Source organism: Sciurus carolinensis, chromosome 13 (genome assembly GCF_902686445.1).
Source record: "Sciurus carolinensis chromosome 13, mSciCar1.2, whole genome shotgun sequence".
In the NCBI taxonomy this organism is placed as follows: Eukaryota; Metazoa; Chordata; class Mammalia; order Rodentia; family Sciuridae; genus Sciurus; species Sciurus carolinensis.
Window position 1 is genome coordinate 41,190,327 of NC_062225.1, and position 16,973 is coordinate 41,207,299.

Sequence of the window (16,973 nt, forward strand, 5' to 3'; positions counted from 1 at the left end):
CTTACCCTTAGCTTAAGTAAATCTTCATTTCTAGAACTTTTGGTTCTAGAACTTTCTGTTCATATTAACAAAATAAAAAAGGTAATTTTGATCAACTAGACCAATGTTCCCTTTATTTGGTTTGCAAATAAATGCTAATCTAAATAATAAAAAACAACCTCCAAAGAAATACCATCTATCTACTTAGTAAACATTTATCAAACACATATGATATGTCTGATCTAGTTCCTGCTTTCATGACTTTACATTTTAGTGAGACATAAAGCAATATAAAGTACATGATAAATACTACAATTGAGATAGTATTGAAGGCTGTGTGATTTTTGCCTGCACTTGAACTAACACAAGACAAAATAAACAATATTTTTATGATTAAGATAAAAAGAGAAAATGGAAGACATTCCATAAGGGTGAAAGGAAGACAGAGATTATAACATATTTGAAGAACTGCAGTTGTTTGGGCTTAAGATGCCAGGGATAGGGAATGCAATGAGATGAGGTAGGCAAATGTCCTATCATAAGGTTATTGTGATAGAACTAAAGAATGTGAACTTTACTCTGAAAGCTTTGGGAATATATTGAAAGATCAAATGTATATTTTAGAAGCATCATTTTCAGCAGTAACATGGTGGCAACATTTGAAAAATAACAGGACAGAAAGCAAGACAAAGCATTACCACTTCATGAGAGAAGGCTCTCAATAAATATTTGTTAAAGAATAAATTAAGAAGAAAGATTTGCTGGTTAATTTGATATGGAGGATGAAGAAAGGAATCTAGGATAATCACCAGGTTGGGTGACCATTTAGAAAGTAGTTCCAGTACAATGATGGGGTCTATTCAGTTGGGGACAGCCTGTGAAAATTTGTATGATAATACTTCAACTGGCAGTTGCTATGTGGGTCTTAAAATACATAATTTTGTAACATATTTCTCCTTTTAAAAGAATGCTTTTCTGTGTTTTCCAAATTTCCTACAGGCAGTAGGTTTTACTTTTATAATCAGAAAACATTAAAAACTCAAGAGAAAATTTATAACAAAAAATTATTACTGGAAATTTTTAATGGGAAATCTTCCCATAAATATACTACACTAATCCAATGTATTTATATATATAATACTTTGTTACTTATTAAAGCCTGTTTCACAAGGCTTTACACACTTGAAAAATGCCAATAATGCTATATAATAAACAGTACAAACAAATTTCTATTCCACTACTGCAATAAGCCCACAGGGCAGAACATTTATTTTAACAGTGTGTCAGTCTGGACTTGCTTCACATTGGTGAGAATAAGAAGGGAAACCAAATTAGGGGCAGGCAATCGAAGCAAAGGGTCAAGTAATTTGAAACTCTTCTTTACTGTTAGAAAGGCAAAAGAAGATAGAAATTGACCAACAGAGATTATCACATTGAACAAAAAGGGGGATGGGGTAGGGAGGTGCCATGAAGAGTAGGTAGCTTTTTCCTTTTTTAAGAAAGTCTGTAGATTGAGTAAAAGCCAAAAGATAAACTGCCTAGAGCTAGAACATACCTGCAAATCTTGCAGCATCCTCATTCTTTAAGTATAACTAAATTCAGTAGAGGTATAATCTCATTTGAAGACAGTCTAAAATAGTAACACTTCAACTTACTGGCAGAGATCAGGGCCAGTAAGATGTCACTTTCCTCACAGGTTTAAGCGCATAAATATTTGATTTGTGGATACATCTAACAGGTTTTAATCTCATAGCAAATCGTAACAGAGAACAGAGGGCTGCTTCAGATAGGCAAGCGGACACCATGCATTCTCTCTTCCTCCATCTTCAACCTCTTCCAATAGTTCTTTCCCAAGGGCTTATTAATAAGATCAAGTTAGTAACCCCCTACGGAAGTCCCTCAATCTTTTCCCTCTGTTTGGCCAGTCTCTTAAGCTTATATGAGAAAACATCTTAAAAACATAGTAGCCTATAATTTCTCACCTACCATTAATCTTTCAACTCACAGCAATAGTTCTTCTAAAAGAGCACTCTTACAAGCTGTGGAGTCTGCCTATACTCCCAGCAGCTCAGGAGGCTGAGGCAGGAGGATCACAAGTTCAACGCCAGCCTCAGCAACTTAGTGAATCCCTAAGCAACTTAGCAAGACCCTGTCCCAAAATAAAAAATAAAATAGGATTGGGGATGTGGTTCAGTGGTGAAGTGCCTGTGTGTTCAATCCCCAGTACCAAAAGAATAAAAGAGTACTTTTAGAAGGTCACCAATGTCTATTCTAAATGGCAATAGATCTAGATAATTTTCAGTTCTTATCATATTGAATACAAATAATTAACCATTCCCTCCTTCTGCCCCATCCAGGACATTAGTATCTCCCTCTTCTGTCTTGGCCTTTTTTAATAATACTCTTCGCTCTGCCTCTTACGTATTTTTATTTCCCAGGATCCCGTGATAGATTTCATTCTTTTTTCCTCCTAAATCTTTTCTTACTGGAAGAATCAATCTATTCTCTTGCACATAAAAGTGGAGGTAATTCTACTAAATATGTACTAAATGCTAGGCTTGAATTTCCAACTGCCTAATGGGCATTTTCACATAATGATTCTAGACAATCCCTTTAAATACTGAACATAAAAAAATGGAATTCAGTAGCTATGCATGTATGTAATGTTCACTCTGAATTTCTAGCAACTAGTACTTTACATCATATAGCAAGTACTTAATATATGTTGTAAATGAATGAGTGAATAAACTGAGAGTTATAATACTTAACATCATGTTTATAAGGGCAGACAGAAGATATACTTTATTAATAGCAGCAGTATGTTTTATTTATGTATTTATCTCTATGCTTATGTGTATATGTATCTATTTATAATGATTTAACTTTAGAAATGTTATAGTTTAAGCCATTATCCCAAAACCTCGTGGTTTAAAATAAATTTTGTCTTTGACAGTTCTATGAGTTGACTGGACTTAGATGGGTAGTTCACTGAACTTAGATGGTGGTTGGGTTGAATTCGTCTGAAAGCTTGATAGGGCTAAAAGGTCTGAAATTACTTCTTCGCTTACATGTTTGGTATTTCAGTTGAGAAGACCAGGACAATAGATGCAGGCATTCTTCTCTAAGTGAACTGTGCACATGACTAGTTTGGGGTCTTCTCAGCACACTACTCTCTGGGTAGGTGGACGTTTTACATGGCAGCTGGTTTCTCCTGGAGCATGCATTATAAGAGGCCCAGGCAGAAGCTAAAAGGCATCTTATAACCTAGCTTCTGAAGTCAAACAAAGTCATTTTTACTTTATTCTTTTCATTAAAAGATTTACAGGGCTAGTTCAGAGACAAGGGAGGGGACTACAGAGGAGTATGAATATTGGGAAGAATGATTCATTAGACTAGCTATATACTAAACAGTAGATCTATAAATCAGAAAGTTAGAAACCATTTTTTCACTAATCTAATACTATAATTTTTACATGTTATCCTCTAGTAGTTTACTTATACACACATGGAAAAGGCACAAATCTTAAGGTATAAAATTCAATAAATTTTTGACAAATGTGACCCAAGATGCAGAACATTTACATCATCTCCCAACGTTTTCTCATGCTTTTTTTCAGTCACTCCTTGGCCCCACAGGCTATCACTGTTCTAATGTTTTTCATATTGATTACTTTTGCCTTTTCTAGAATATGACATAAATGGAATGTACAATATATACTCTTTTATGTAAGTCCTCTTTCACTTAGCATAATCATATTGAGAAACACCTTTATTGTTGAGCATAACAATACAGTTTTTTATTTGTTCTTTTTAGATATACATGATAGAAGAGTGTATTTTAACATATTATACATACATGAAGTACAACTTATTCTAATTAGGATCCCATTATTGTGGTTGAACATGATGTGGAGTTTCACTGGTGGTGGATTCATATATGAACATAGGAAAGCTATGTCTGATTCATTCTACTGTCTTTCCTATTCCCATCTCCTCTTTCCTTCATTCCCCTTTGTCTAATCCACTGAACTTCTATTCTTCCCTCCCCTCCCTTGTTGTGTGTTAACCAAAGGTCAAAATGTTGTCCATATAGTTTTTTAAAAAAAATAAATATTTTTTTAGTTGTAGGTGGACATGATACCTTTATTTTACTTTTATGTGGTGCTGAGGATTGAACCCAGGGCCTCACATGTACTAGGTGAGTGCACTACCACTGAACCACAACCCAAGCCCTATATAGTTCTTTTTAATTATAGAATAATATTCCACTCATGAATAAACTACAGCTTGTTTAGTCATTCTCCTGTTGATGTATACCTGAGTTGTTCCCATTTGGGCTATTCTGAATAAATTGCTATAATGTCTTTACGTGAATCTTTTTGTAGATACAGATCTCATTTCATTTGGAAATACCAATGAGTAGAATTGCTGGATTAAGAAGGTAAGTATATACCTAGTGTTGTAAGAAATTCCCTAAATGATTATAGTATTATACTTAACGAATAATGAATGAGAATTTCAGTTAGTCAAATCCTCGCTAACATTTAGTATTGTTGATCTTTTAAATTTTAGCCATTCTTATGGGTGTGAAGTTGTATCTCATTGTGATTTTCATTTTCATTTTCCCAATGACAAGTGACGCTGAAAGCCTTTCTCGTTTGTTTATTGGCTAGTGGTATATTTTTGTCTGTGAACCATATGTTCAAATCTTTGCCCATTTTGTTTATCTTTTTATTATTGAGTTTTAGGGGTTTAAAAAAAAAATCTATTCTCAGAAACAAGACCTGTGTCAGAAAAATACTTTGTTACTATTTTTGTTTTCTAGTCTGTGCCTTACCCATATATTTTCTTAATAGTCTATTTTTGATGAGTATAAGCTTTAAATTTTGATGAATTCTAATTGGCCAAATTTTAATCTCATACTTATTACATATGCATCCCCATAAACCATTGTAAATTGAAAATATGTCGAAAATCATTTAATACACCTAACTTACCAAACACCATAGCTTAGCAACACAGTACTCTAGATTGTCAGTTATTTACCCTCAAGATAACATGGCTAACTGGAGACTGAAACTCTCAGTAGTTGATTTATTGAGTAATCTGTTGATATATTTATATGTCCTATGCCAATACTATAGTATCTTGACTATTATAGCTTTATAGTAAATCTTAATGTCAGATAGTATAATTCTGGGTTCCCCCTCCCTAGGTTTTGTGTGTAGTTTTGTTGTTGCTGTTGTTGTTTGTTTTCTGTGTGTTTTGTTTTTTGGTTATTCAGATCCTTGTATCCTAAAATATATTTTAGAATCAGTTTTTCAATTTATACACAGACAAAACAGAACAAACAACAACAACAACAACAAAACCCCAAACCCTGCTAGGATTACAATTGGCATCAAGTTAAATTTATATACATATTTGGGGAAAGTGACAGTATTGAGTCTTCTCATCTATAAATATGGAATATCTCTGCATTTATTAAGGTCTTTAATTACTCAGTAAAATATTACATTTTTCAGTTAGAGGTTGTTCACATCTTTTGTTAATTTATTTGTCATCTTTTTTTAAACTCTACTGTAAATCAAATTATTTTATTAATTTCCTTTTCCAAATGTTTGTTGTTCACATGTAAGAATACAGTAGATTTTTCTATATTGATTATTCATCATGTGACTGCCAGGATTTCTTGTATAATGTTGAACAGAAGTAGTGAGAGTAAACATTCTTGCCTTGTTCCCAATCTTTAGAGAAATGTGCTCAGTTCTAACTTCTTTAGCACTCTCACTTCCATTCCAGCCCTGTCAGACAGGTTCTCAATATAAGCAAAATTCTCACAGAGTACTGGAGGTGGGGGGAAGTTAGGTAATGTACAGTTGTTATTTGAACAAATAAAACAGCATTAGGGTTTAAGATTAACACAAAGTAGGATAAATTTATAATTTATAATTTATTATTACCTGGCACACTTGAGTTCTAAACACTATAAGGAGATATTCCTGCTATCTTTGGTCTCTCATTCTAAGGTTTCAAAATCCTTTTAAAAGGAGGTAGTTGTGGTATCTTTTAAACTTCTTAGCTCAAGGGATTGGAACTTCCCTATCCCTCTGCTTCTTCTCTTACTTTTCAATCTTAATGACTAAATAATATGCAGTTTTCCAAAAATTCCGATCCTCTAAGTAGACCTCCCAGATAGGTGCTCATTAAAAAATAAAAAAAATTGAGTCCACAGCAATTGCTTAATTTTGTTTATAGTCCTGAATACTGGAGGGTAGATGCCCAAGTAATGGATGTATTTGCTGACCAGAGCTTCATGTTTATTCTAAGGAATCCCAGCACCACCAAAAAAAAAAGTGGGAGACCCACTTATCCTCATTCATAGCCCTTGGAAACAAGACATTTAATCTCAGATGCCTGAGTCATACCATCATCAACTCTAGTTCTTCAGATATGTAACTGGTATCTTCTCTACTCACATCTGTGCTGTTAGATTTTGTTCCCTGAAGGTAGCCAATATGTCACTCTCCCTTCCTTCTCCCAAATTAACTTTATCAACTATGAGAAAAGGATTAGGAAACACCAAGCAACCTTGCTTATGGTAAAAATGAATACTGATTGATAAATTGCATCATAATTGGATGGCAGGACTCTGAATGGTCTATATATCTGGTGGAAGGCCATAGCTTTGAGCTTCTCTGAATGTGGAGCCTCATCTAACTAGGCATATCCTTTCCAGGGACTTTGGAAGCTGTATCTGTGAAACTATCACAAAAGATTTCAGTTCTTGTGCAGCATGGGGTATCAAGCAAAGGCAATCTCTGCTCCTAATTATGTGGATCTTGTCACTCTGTACCCAAATTGTCATCTGGTGGTAGAGTATAATGAATAACACCTAGACAGCTAAGAACTTACTCTGGTTAAAAAAAAATTTAAAAAAAGTATGTCCTGTAATATATCTTGTGCAATATCCTCTTAAGAGACTATAATACTAAGTTTAGCCTACACAGGTCATGAAAGTGTGAATGTCTGATTGAACTTGAGAAGACCTTCATGGTGATCTTCGCAATAAGCAAAGAATACCAGTGGTCTTTCATGTGTAGAAGAACTCATAATTTCTGAGTTTCCCCAATAATGCTCGTCATAAACTGCTTCCATTGAACCTGATTTTTTGAGGTATGTTAAAGAGGACCTTGCCACTTATGCCTTTAGTCTTTTATTCCCCTGTTGGTATATATTCAGAAATTCCACATAGGGGCTGGGGATATAGCTCAGCGGTAAATCACTTGCTTAGCATGCCGGAGAGAGTAGGTTTGATTCCCAGCACCACAAAAATAAAACAAAACAAACAAAAAACCAAAGTAAATAAAACCCATCAAGAAAGAAAAAAGAAATAAAAGAAGAATTTCAAAGATGGGCATACTGCCAAATATTGCTTCAAGCATACTAAGATGCTGTATAAATGGAAGTTTATTATCTGCAACCATATATAATTTCTATTCTTGGCTGCAGCAAACTTTCCGTTAAAAGGCTTTGTTTTCTCCAACTCCAAGGTCTATTACTCTTGCTACATTTCAGGAATTTTTCTAACTCAACTCTAACTAAAAATTCTGTCCATTCACTGGTGCTACATCTCTATGGAATGTATCTAAATATGTAACATCAATAAAAGGTTCCTAAAAACTAGTCCCCAAATGTGTTTCTAGTTAGGAAAGTCTATCTCAGAACAGGGAAGGGACTTTTGATCAGTCCAAATGTAGATCCTATGGATTTACTGTCACCTAGCAAAGACTGTAATTTCAGACATTATTTTATCAATTATTGCTGATTTAACAGCAACTTTCATAAGAAATCGCTAGCTAAACGAATATCTCAAGGTGTCAACCTAAGATATATACAAAATGATTATTAGCAATCTATTCCTTCAAGAAGTTTCAAGTTCAGTTGGGGAAATAATATAGCCAGTGTAATGCAATCACATTTTATGCATTTATATTTAAGGTATAATTAACAGGGAAAATTTAAAATAATGATCCCTTTGTTTATAAAAATTATGTCAATAATATTTCAAAGCTGGTAAGAACAGTGAACATAGCTGTATTTAAGTTTTGCCATTTTAGTTGTTAAATAAAAATAACCACCACACTTTACTTGTACTATTTTTATGAAACACACACATTTGGTTCACTCTTGAATATTATTATTATTGTTAAATTTTAGTATACTTTTTTATTATCCTAAAACTACCCAAACATTTATAAAGTGGAGAGGCTGGTAGAATGACATTAGATGTGCTAAAAAATGCAACTAAAGAAGCCAGTTATTTAAGTCACTGTTATCTGCAAATATAACATAAAATGCTGAGAAAAAAATGTAACATGTTACAATGTGGACATACTGACTTCAAACATGCATGTAGTCACCCACGTTCCCCACCCACCCCTGCTTCTTCCACACATGCATTTAACATTTGTTACTTTGGGAAAAATAGTCTTGAATTATTGAGCTTTGAATTATGTGTGTTGTCCAGAACAGATTCCTCCCATAAAATAGAAACACCTTACCTTGTAGAAGGTAGTATGTGCTTAAAGGTCAAATGGAACAAGATTACAAGCCAGAATGGCCTACAATAGAAGAGAGGCCTCACTGATTCGCTGTGGTCTTTTAGCTAACAAGTATTAAATTTTTAATATATTCCAGAAAATGTGCCAGAAGCTAGAAATGAAAAAATAGAAACTCTACCTTGAGAGTTTGTTTTATAAAACAGAGGGGAAAAAAATGAAAATAATAGTAACAATAATTAGTAGTATTCCAAAGAAATCTTGAATAATCACAAGTCACATTAAAATAATTTCTTCAATTAGGTAAGAATTTTAAACAGTGTAAAACTAAGTTATTATACTTGTAGGAACTTGATAAGAAAAAAAAATTTTGTTTTAGTGCTAGAGATTGAACCCAGGGATGCTGTACCACTGAGCTACGTCTCATTTCTTTTTATTTTTTATTTTGAGACAGGGTTTTGCTAAGTTTCTGAGGCTGACCTCAAACTTGCAATCAATCCTCCTGCCCCAGTCTCTTGAATCACTGGGATTACAGGCATGAGCTACCATGCCCAGCAAATTTTAGAAAATAAAACCCTGTATTTTCTTGTCAATACCAGTACAGTACAATATTATATTTTCTTCTACTAATATTACTAAAAGAGAACACACAGCTCCAAACAGTTATGAACATGTAGGTATTTTTTTAAACTCCTACTTATAATACTAATGTCTAACAAATTTAGTTTTAACCAAAAGGAATCAACAAAAGCAACCATATTCTCTAATTTAATGATCATATTACTATTCTATCGGAGCTATAAAAACTCATGCTGTAGGAAAAGGCCTGTATTTGCAAATGATAGAGTAGTATTATACAGGATGGAGTAGTCAAGATAATCAGGAAATGGGTATGAAAAGCATCTCTGAGTATGTAACAAGAGAATTAAATTTTGAAAGATAGGTATTCTATGCTCTGAATGTTGGTGTCTCCACCATCCCCAATTCATATGTTGGAACCTAACCACCTGGGTGATGGGTATTAAGAGATGTGGTCTTTGGAAGGTGATTAGATCATATGAAAAGTCTAATCTAATGCTGAATCCAAATAAAATATACATGTAAAATAGGTATTTATGGAAAATTTATAAAAAAATACACTTGTATCTAGACTACAACTAAAAAACTCAATTTTTTTTTTAATTGGATGAAAGAACTTGAGGGAATGAGTTTGAATCTGTTATTATCAGCCCTCCTAGCATGCCATCTAGTAGGAACAGACCCCTCATTAGATATTAATTCTACTAACTCCTTGATCTTGAACTTCCCAGCTCCCTCCATAACTGTGATCAATAAATTTCTGTTGTTTATAATTACCTAGTGAAAGATATCCAAGTGCACTAAGACAAGGTAGGTGGAAGGTGGTGACAGGGGAAGGATACTCACTATCCTTCCAAAAATATTCAAACAAACTCAAAATTCAAAGATTAAAAAAAAAACTCAAAACTCAATTATGGGACATGGCATTTAAAAATTGCTGACATCCTTATGAAATTCAGTGCAACTGTTAGCATTTATTTTTGGAAAAAAAACAATAAAATATTACTGAAATAAATATAATAGTAGCCAAAAGGTGTTGTAGAAGGAAAGAAGAGAATCATATTGCAACTTTCATCATACAAGAGGAGAGTCAAAAAGAAGGACATTTCATACATCCTAAGGGAATTCTACATCAACAAGACATAACAATCATAAATATTTATGTCCCAAGCAATGGAGCACCTACATACATCAAACAAATCCTTCTCAATTTCAAGAATCAAACAGACCACAACACAATAATACTGGGTGCCTTTAACACACTTTCTCACCATTGGATAGATCCTCCAAACGAAAACTAAATAGAGAAGCTATAGAACTAAAAAATAATAATAATAATCATTGAGACTTAACAGACTGAATACATTTTCTTCTCAGCAGCACACAGATCCTTCTCTAAAACAGGCCATATCTTAGGTCACAAAGCAATTCTTAGCAAATAAAAAAAAATTGAGATAATACCTTGCATTCTATCAGATCATAATGGAATGACATTAGAAATCAACAATAAAATAAAAAACAGAAGCTACTCTAATGCCTGGAGACTAAATAACAAACTATTGAATGACCAATGGATAGCAGAATAAATCAGGGATGAAATAAAAAAATACTTAGAGGTAAATGAGAATAGCCATACAACATATCAAAATCTCCGATACACCATGAATGAAGTCCTAAGAGCTCACTGCATTGAGCTCTTCATTGCAAAGCAAGGAAGTTCATTGCATTGAGCTCATTCCTTAAAAGAATAGAAAGTCACCAAATAAATAATGACATTACATCTCAATGCCCTAGAAAAAGAACAAATCAATTTCAAAAGCAGTAGAAGATAGGAAATAATTGAAATCAGAGCTGAAGTAAATGAAACTGAAAAAATATTTTTAAAAATCGATAAAACAAAAAGTTGGTTCTTTAAAAAAATAAATAAAATTGATAAACACTTAGCCAAGCTAACAAAGAGAGTGGTGGGAGAGGGAGAGAGAGAAACTCAAACTACTAAAATTCAAGATGAAAAAGGAAGGATCACAACGGACACTACTGAAACACAAATGATAATCAGAACCTATTTGAAAATGTACACCCTAATAAAATAGAAAATCTTGAAGACATTAACAAATTTCTAGAGATGTGTGACCTACCCAAATTGAATCAGGACAGAAAATTTAAACAGATCAAGCAATGAAATTGAAGATGCCATCAAAAGTCTACCAAGAAAGAAAAGCCTAGGACCAGATGGATTCTCAGCCAAGTTCTACCCACTCAAAGAAGAACACACACCAATCCTCCTCAAATTATTGGATGAAATAAAAACTATTGGATGAAATAAAAACAGTAGGAACATAACTCAACATTGTAAAATCTATATATGCTAAACCCAAAGCCAACATCATTCTAAATGGAGAAAAACTAAGAGCATTCCCTCTAAAAACCAGAACATGACAAGGATGCTCTCTTTCACTACTTCCTAGTCATTGAAACTCTCTAGCCAGAGCAATTAGATAAAAGAAATTAAAGCAATACTAACTGGAAAGAAGAACTCAAACTATCCCTATTTGCTGATGACATAATTCTACATCTAGAAGACCCAAAAAACTCCACCAGAAAACTTCTAGAACTCATAAATGAATTCAACAAAGTAGCAGGATATAAAATTGATACCCATAAATCAACTGCATTCCTATACATCAGTGAGAAATAAAATTTTTAAAAAATATCCATTCACAATATCCTCAAAGAAAATAAAATATTTGGAAATCAATCTAACAAAAGAGGTGAAAGACCTTTACAATGAAAACTACAAACACTAAAGAAAGAAACTGAAGAAAACCTTAGAAGATGGAAAGATCTCCCATATTCCTGGGTAGGCAGAATTAATATTGTTAAAATGTCCATACTACCAAAAGTGCTATACAGATTTAATGCAATTCATATTAAGGATCCAATGACATTCATCACAGAAATAGAAAAAGCTGTCATAAAATTCATTTGGAAAAATAAGAGGCCCAGAATAGCCAAAGCAATACTTCACGAGAAAAGTGAAACAGGAGGCATCAAATACCAGACCTTAAATTATACAGAGCTCTAATAACAAAAACAGCATGGTACTGGCACCAAAACAGACATGAAAACCAATGGAACAGAACAGAAGACACAGAGACGAACCCATATAAATACAGTTACCTCATACTACACAAAGGCACCATAAAGACAACGTACATTGGAGAAAAGACAGCCTCTTCAACAAATGGTGCTGGGAAAACTGGAAATCCATATGCAACAAAATGAAATTAGACCCCTATCTCTTACCCTGCACAAAACTCAACTCAAAGTGGACCAAGGACCTGGGCATTAGATCAGAGACCCTGCGCCAACTAGAAGAAAAAGTAGGCTCAAATATTCATCATGTCAGCTCCGGAACCAAATGCCTCAACAACACTCCTAAAGTGCAAGAAGTAAAATCAAGAATCAATAAATGGGATGGTATCAAACTAAAAAGCTTCTCCACAGCAAAGTAAACAATGAAGAATGTGATGAGACAGCCTACAGAATGGGAGAAAATCTTTGCCAGCTGCACCTCAGATAGAGCATTTATCTCCAGGATATATAAAGAACTCAAAAAACTTAACACAAAATAAAATAAAATAACAAAATTAATAAATGGGCAAAGGAACTGAACAGGCACTTCACAGAAGAAATATATGAAAAAATGTTCAACATCTCTAGCAATTAGAGAAATGCATATTAAAACTACACTGAAGGGGGCAAATAGCTCAGCTCACACAGCACTTGCCTTGCGTGCGCACAGGCCCAGATTCGAATCCCCAGCACCTCGGAAAATAATGTGGTGGCTTCAAAACTACGTTTTGAAGATTCCATCTCACTGTAGTCAGAATGGCAATTATCAAGAATACAAGTAACAATAAATGTTGGTGAGGATGTGGGGAAAAAGGTACATATACATTGCTGGTGGGACTGCAGATTAGTGCAACCATTATGGAAAGCAGTATGGGGACTCCTCAGAAAACTTGGAATGAAACCACCATTTGACCCAGCTATCCCATTCTCAGTTTATACCCAAAGAACTTAAAATTAGCCTACTACAGTGACACAGCCACATTAATGTTTATAGCATCTCAATTCACTGAAGCTAAGCTATAGATTCAACCTAGGTGCCCATTGACAGATGAATGGATAAAGCAAATGTGATATATATACACAATGGAATATTACTCAGTCATAAATAGGAATGAAATTATGGCATTTGCCAGTAAACGAATGGAAATGGAGACTATCAGGCTAAGTGAAATAAGTCAATCCTCCAAAAAGCCAAAGGCTGAATGTTCTCTGTGATATGCGTTGCTACACACAATAAAATGGGGGTCGAGGGCAGGGAAGAATAGAAGTTCACTGGATTAGACAAAGGGGAATGAAGGAAGGGAAGGGAGATGGTAATAGGAAATATAGTAGAATGAATCAGTCATAACTTTCCTATGTTCATATATGAATACACGACCAGTGTCACTCCACATCATGTACAACAACAAGAATGGGAAGTTATACTCCATGTACAATATGTCAAAATATACTCTATTGACAGGTGTATCTAAAAAGAAAAAATAAAATAAAAAAAGAGAAGAGTCAATAAATTCTATTTTACTTTTTATGTTAGTTTTGAACATCCATCAATGGGTTCATTCATTTATCTGTCTGGCTTTTTTTTTTTTATAAACTAACACTCTAAAATGAAAATAGGATATATATCTTCCAAATTACTCTATCAAAATGTTTGATTAAAAAGTCTTAAGAGTGGCAAAATTGGGAGAACAGGTGGGAAAAACTAAGACACAAAATAAAAGTACAAAAGTAATATAAGTAAAATTAAGTATGTCAGTTACCCAGACAAAATATCAAAGACCAAATATTATATGGTTAGATTAGCCATATGCTATTTATAAGAGAAATATTTAAAATAACAGATTCAAAATAAAGTGATAAATATGCTACCCAAATTATGTTACAAATATCAATATCAAGTAAAACTTCAAGGCATTAGTCATTAAATGGGACAAATATACAAATCAGAATGAAGTAATAAGAGAATAAACTTTTATGGACCAAATAATTTAGTGCTGAAGTTCTCTGTCTTTAATAGATGAACTATACAAAAAGAATAACAATACAAATAATATAAATCAAAAGTCTGATTTAATGCTGAAGGTAACAAATACAATATGCATATAAAAAAGATATTTATGAAAAATTTACAAAAATACATGACATATCTTGTTTTATTTGGCGGTAGGTACCAGGGATTGAACTCAGGGACCCTCGGCCATTGAGTCACATCCCCAGCTCTATTTTGTATTTCATTTAGAGACAAGGTCTCACTGAGTGGCTTAGTGCCTTGCTTTTGCTGAGGCTGGCTTTGAACTTGTTATCCTCCTGCCTCAGCCTTCCCAGCAGCTGGGATTACAGGTATGCGCCACTGAGCTGGGTGACATATTTAGACCAAGGAAAAAAAAACCTCAAAAAATTTTTTTCCAAAAACTGAAATTCAAAGGACTTTTGAATCTTATTTGAATAATAATAAAAAAAACTGGAAGTAAACAAAATAAAAATAAACACTCTCCTGAACACTCTTGGGTCAAAAAAATAAAAATATGAATCAAAATTTAAAAATAATTTAAAATCTGCACATGACAAAACATATACTGTTGCATGCAAGTCTGATTTGTTTCTCATGGCACATTTCTAGAGGTTTGGTAGAAGTGAAGGTCACTGGAACTGACAAAGTCTAGGAACTTTTTGGCTGTGGAGTTATATGGTGATCAATGTGACCAATAGAAATTCCCCCTATGATAGCAGGAATTGAGGCAAAGACAAGAGAGAAATACCAAAGTACCAATTAATTTGGAAAAATCACCAAGAGATGACTAGACATCAAGGGACATCAATCCAGAAATTTAGAACAGTTAATTAACCAAAAGAAACATGTAAATAGTACTTGATTTTCACACCAATAAATTAAAAATCAGTTCCTTTATGTAATAGTCACATTAGCTATAAGTATTTATTAACTAACGAATAAAAAGAAGGTTCTAGGGCTGGGGAATATAACTCAGTTGGTAAAGTGCTTGCCTAGCATGCACAAGGCCCTGGGTTCAATCCCCAGCACCAAAAAAAAAAAAAAGAAGAAAGTTCTAACTAACATCTTAGTAGTTTGATCAAACCAACTAGAACAGAAAGTTGCATGGCATATATACATAGATATGTGCCAATTCAAAATACAGACTATTCATATAATTCATGTGAATAAATGAACATGAGCTAGGAGAAATTAAAGGATTTATTTTCTTGTTTTGTTCTATATCCCTTTAAGGCAGATCTGATCTTTAGAGGTTTAATTTATACATTGACAAAGAAATATGAGCATATTTAGGTTGCTTTATACTATAATTCTGAAATTAGAGCAGTGAATTTTGTTTTTTTGACTATCTTTGGAACTTGATCTTAAACTGCTAAAAATCTATTCAATTAGAATAAGCATAAAAAGTTTTCAGAGAACTGAAAGGCTTAAGAAAAAACTTAGTGGAATTGTTTTTTTTTTTTTTTTTTTTCCCCTGGGAAATAACGAATTTTTCAACTCTTCAAAAAGAAGATAAACTTTTAGTTTAATGCTAATAAAACTAACCTGTGATTTTTGCTGCCTTTCCTCTTGGTTCACTCGGTTCTCATCATCATCTTCATTATCTTCTTCAAAGTCATCCAAATTGCCAATGTCAGCTTGCTTCATACTCATCAAACTGGCCAAACTTTGCATGTCTTCATCCCTATATTAAGATTAAAAATATAATCAAATTATAATATAGTTAATTAAATGACATTGCTTGAAAAATTATTATTTCTTAAGAAAACACAGGTTGAGCATCCCTAATCCAAAAATTCAAAATCCAAACATTCCAAAGTCCAAAACTTTTTGAGTCACTGAAAGAATGCCACAAGAAAAAAATTCCCTACCCAAGTTCACATGATAGGTTGCAGTAATACTTTAGGTGTTCTAAAAATACTGTGTAAAATTACCTTCAAGCATGTAAGGTGTATAAGGTGTGTATGAAACATAAATGAAATTAGTGTTTATACTTGGGTCCCAGCCCCAAGATGTCTCATTGTGTATATGTAAATATTCTAATATCTAAAAAATTCTGAAATCTGAAACACTCTGGTCCTAATCAGTTTGAATAAGGGACACTCAACTTATAACATTAATATTAATATTAATATTACTTCTTTCTGTAAATATGCCAATAAGTTCTTTTTAAACCAGTTGTATAAGAATACTGAATAATCTAAATACTCATATTCATTAATTTTAAAATAGAATGTTTAACGAGTAAAAAGAAAAAAATTGAAAACTAACTAGTTAGGAGTTAGTTTAAATCTGTGTGCTATAGTAGAATAAGCCAGTGGTCACACCTACAATCCTAGCAACTTGGGAGGTTGAGACAAGAGGATTGCAGACCAGCCTTAGCAATTTAGCAAGGCCCTCAGCAACTTAAGACCCTGTCTCAAAATAAAAAATAAAAGGGACTGAAGATGGAACTTAGTGATAAAGAACCCCTGAGTTCAATCCCCAATACCTAAAATCAATCAATCAATCAATCAATAAGATAGTTGCATATCAGATGATATCTAGACTTGAAATATTGAAGTTTTCGAAAGGAATTAGAACAGGAATTCTTAAAGTCCATGACCCATTTTGGATTTATGGGTTAGAAGAAAGAAAGTAGTAAACTTCTGTAAATCATATTTAAATCCTGCTTAATGTGAATTTTTTTCCAAAGGAGTCATACCCCT

The 16,973-nt window shown here is 33.3% G+C and overlaps 1 protein-coding gene across 1 annotated transcript in view; it reads right to left on the reverse strand.

Annotated features, from left to right (window-relative positions):
- Ehbp1 (EH domain binding protein 1) overlaps window positions 1-16,973 on the reverse strand; it is a 310,593-nt gene that overhangs the window by 176,196 nt on the left and 117,424 nt on the right. Inside the window, 2 exon segments of the mRNA XM_047522702.1 lie at window positions 15,811-15,831; window positions 15,834-15,949. Of these exon segments, the coding sequence (XP_047378658.1) occupies window positions 15,811-15,831; window positions 15,834-15,949 (137 nt within the window).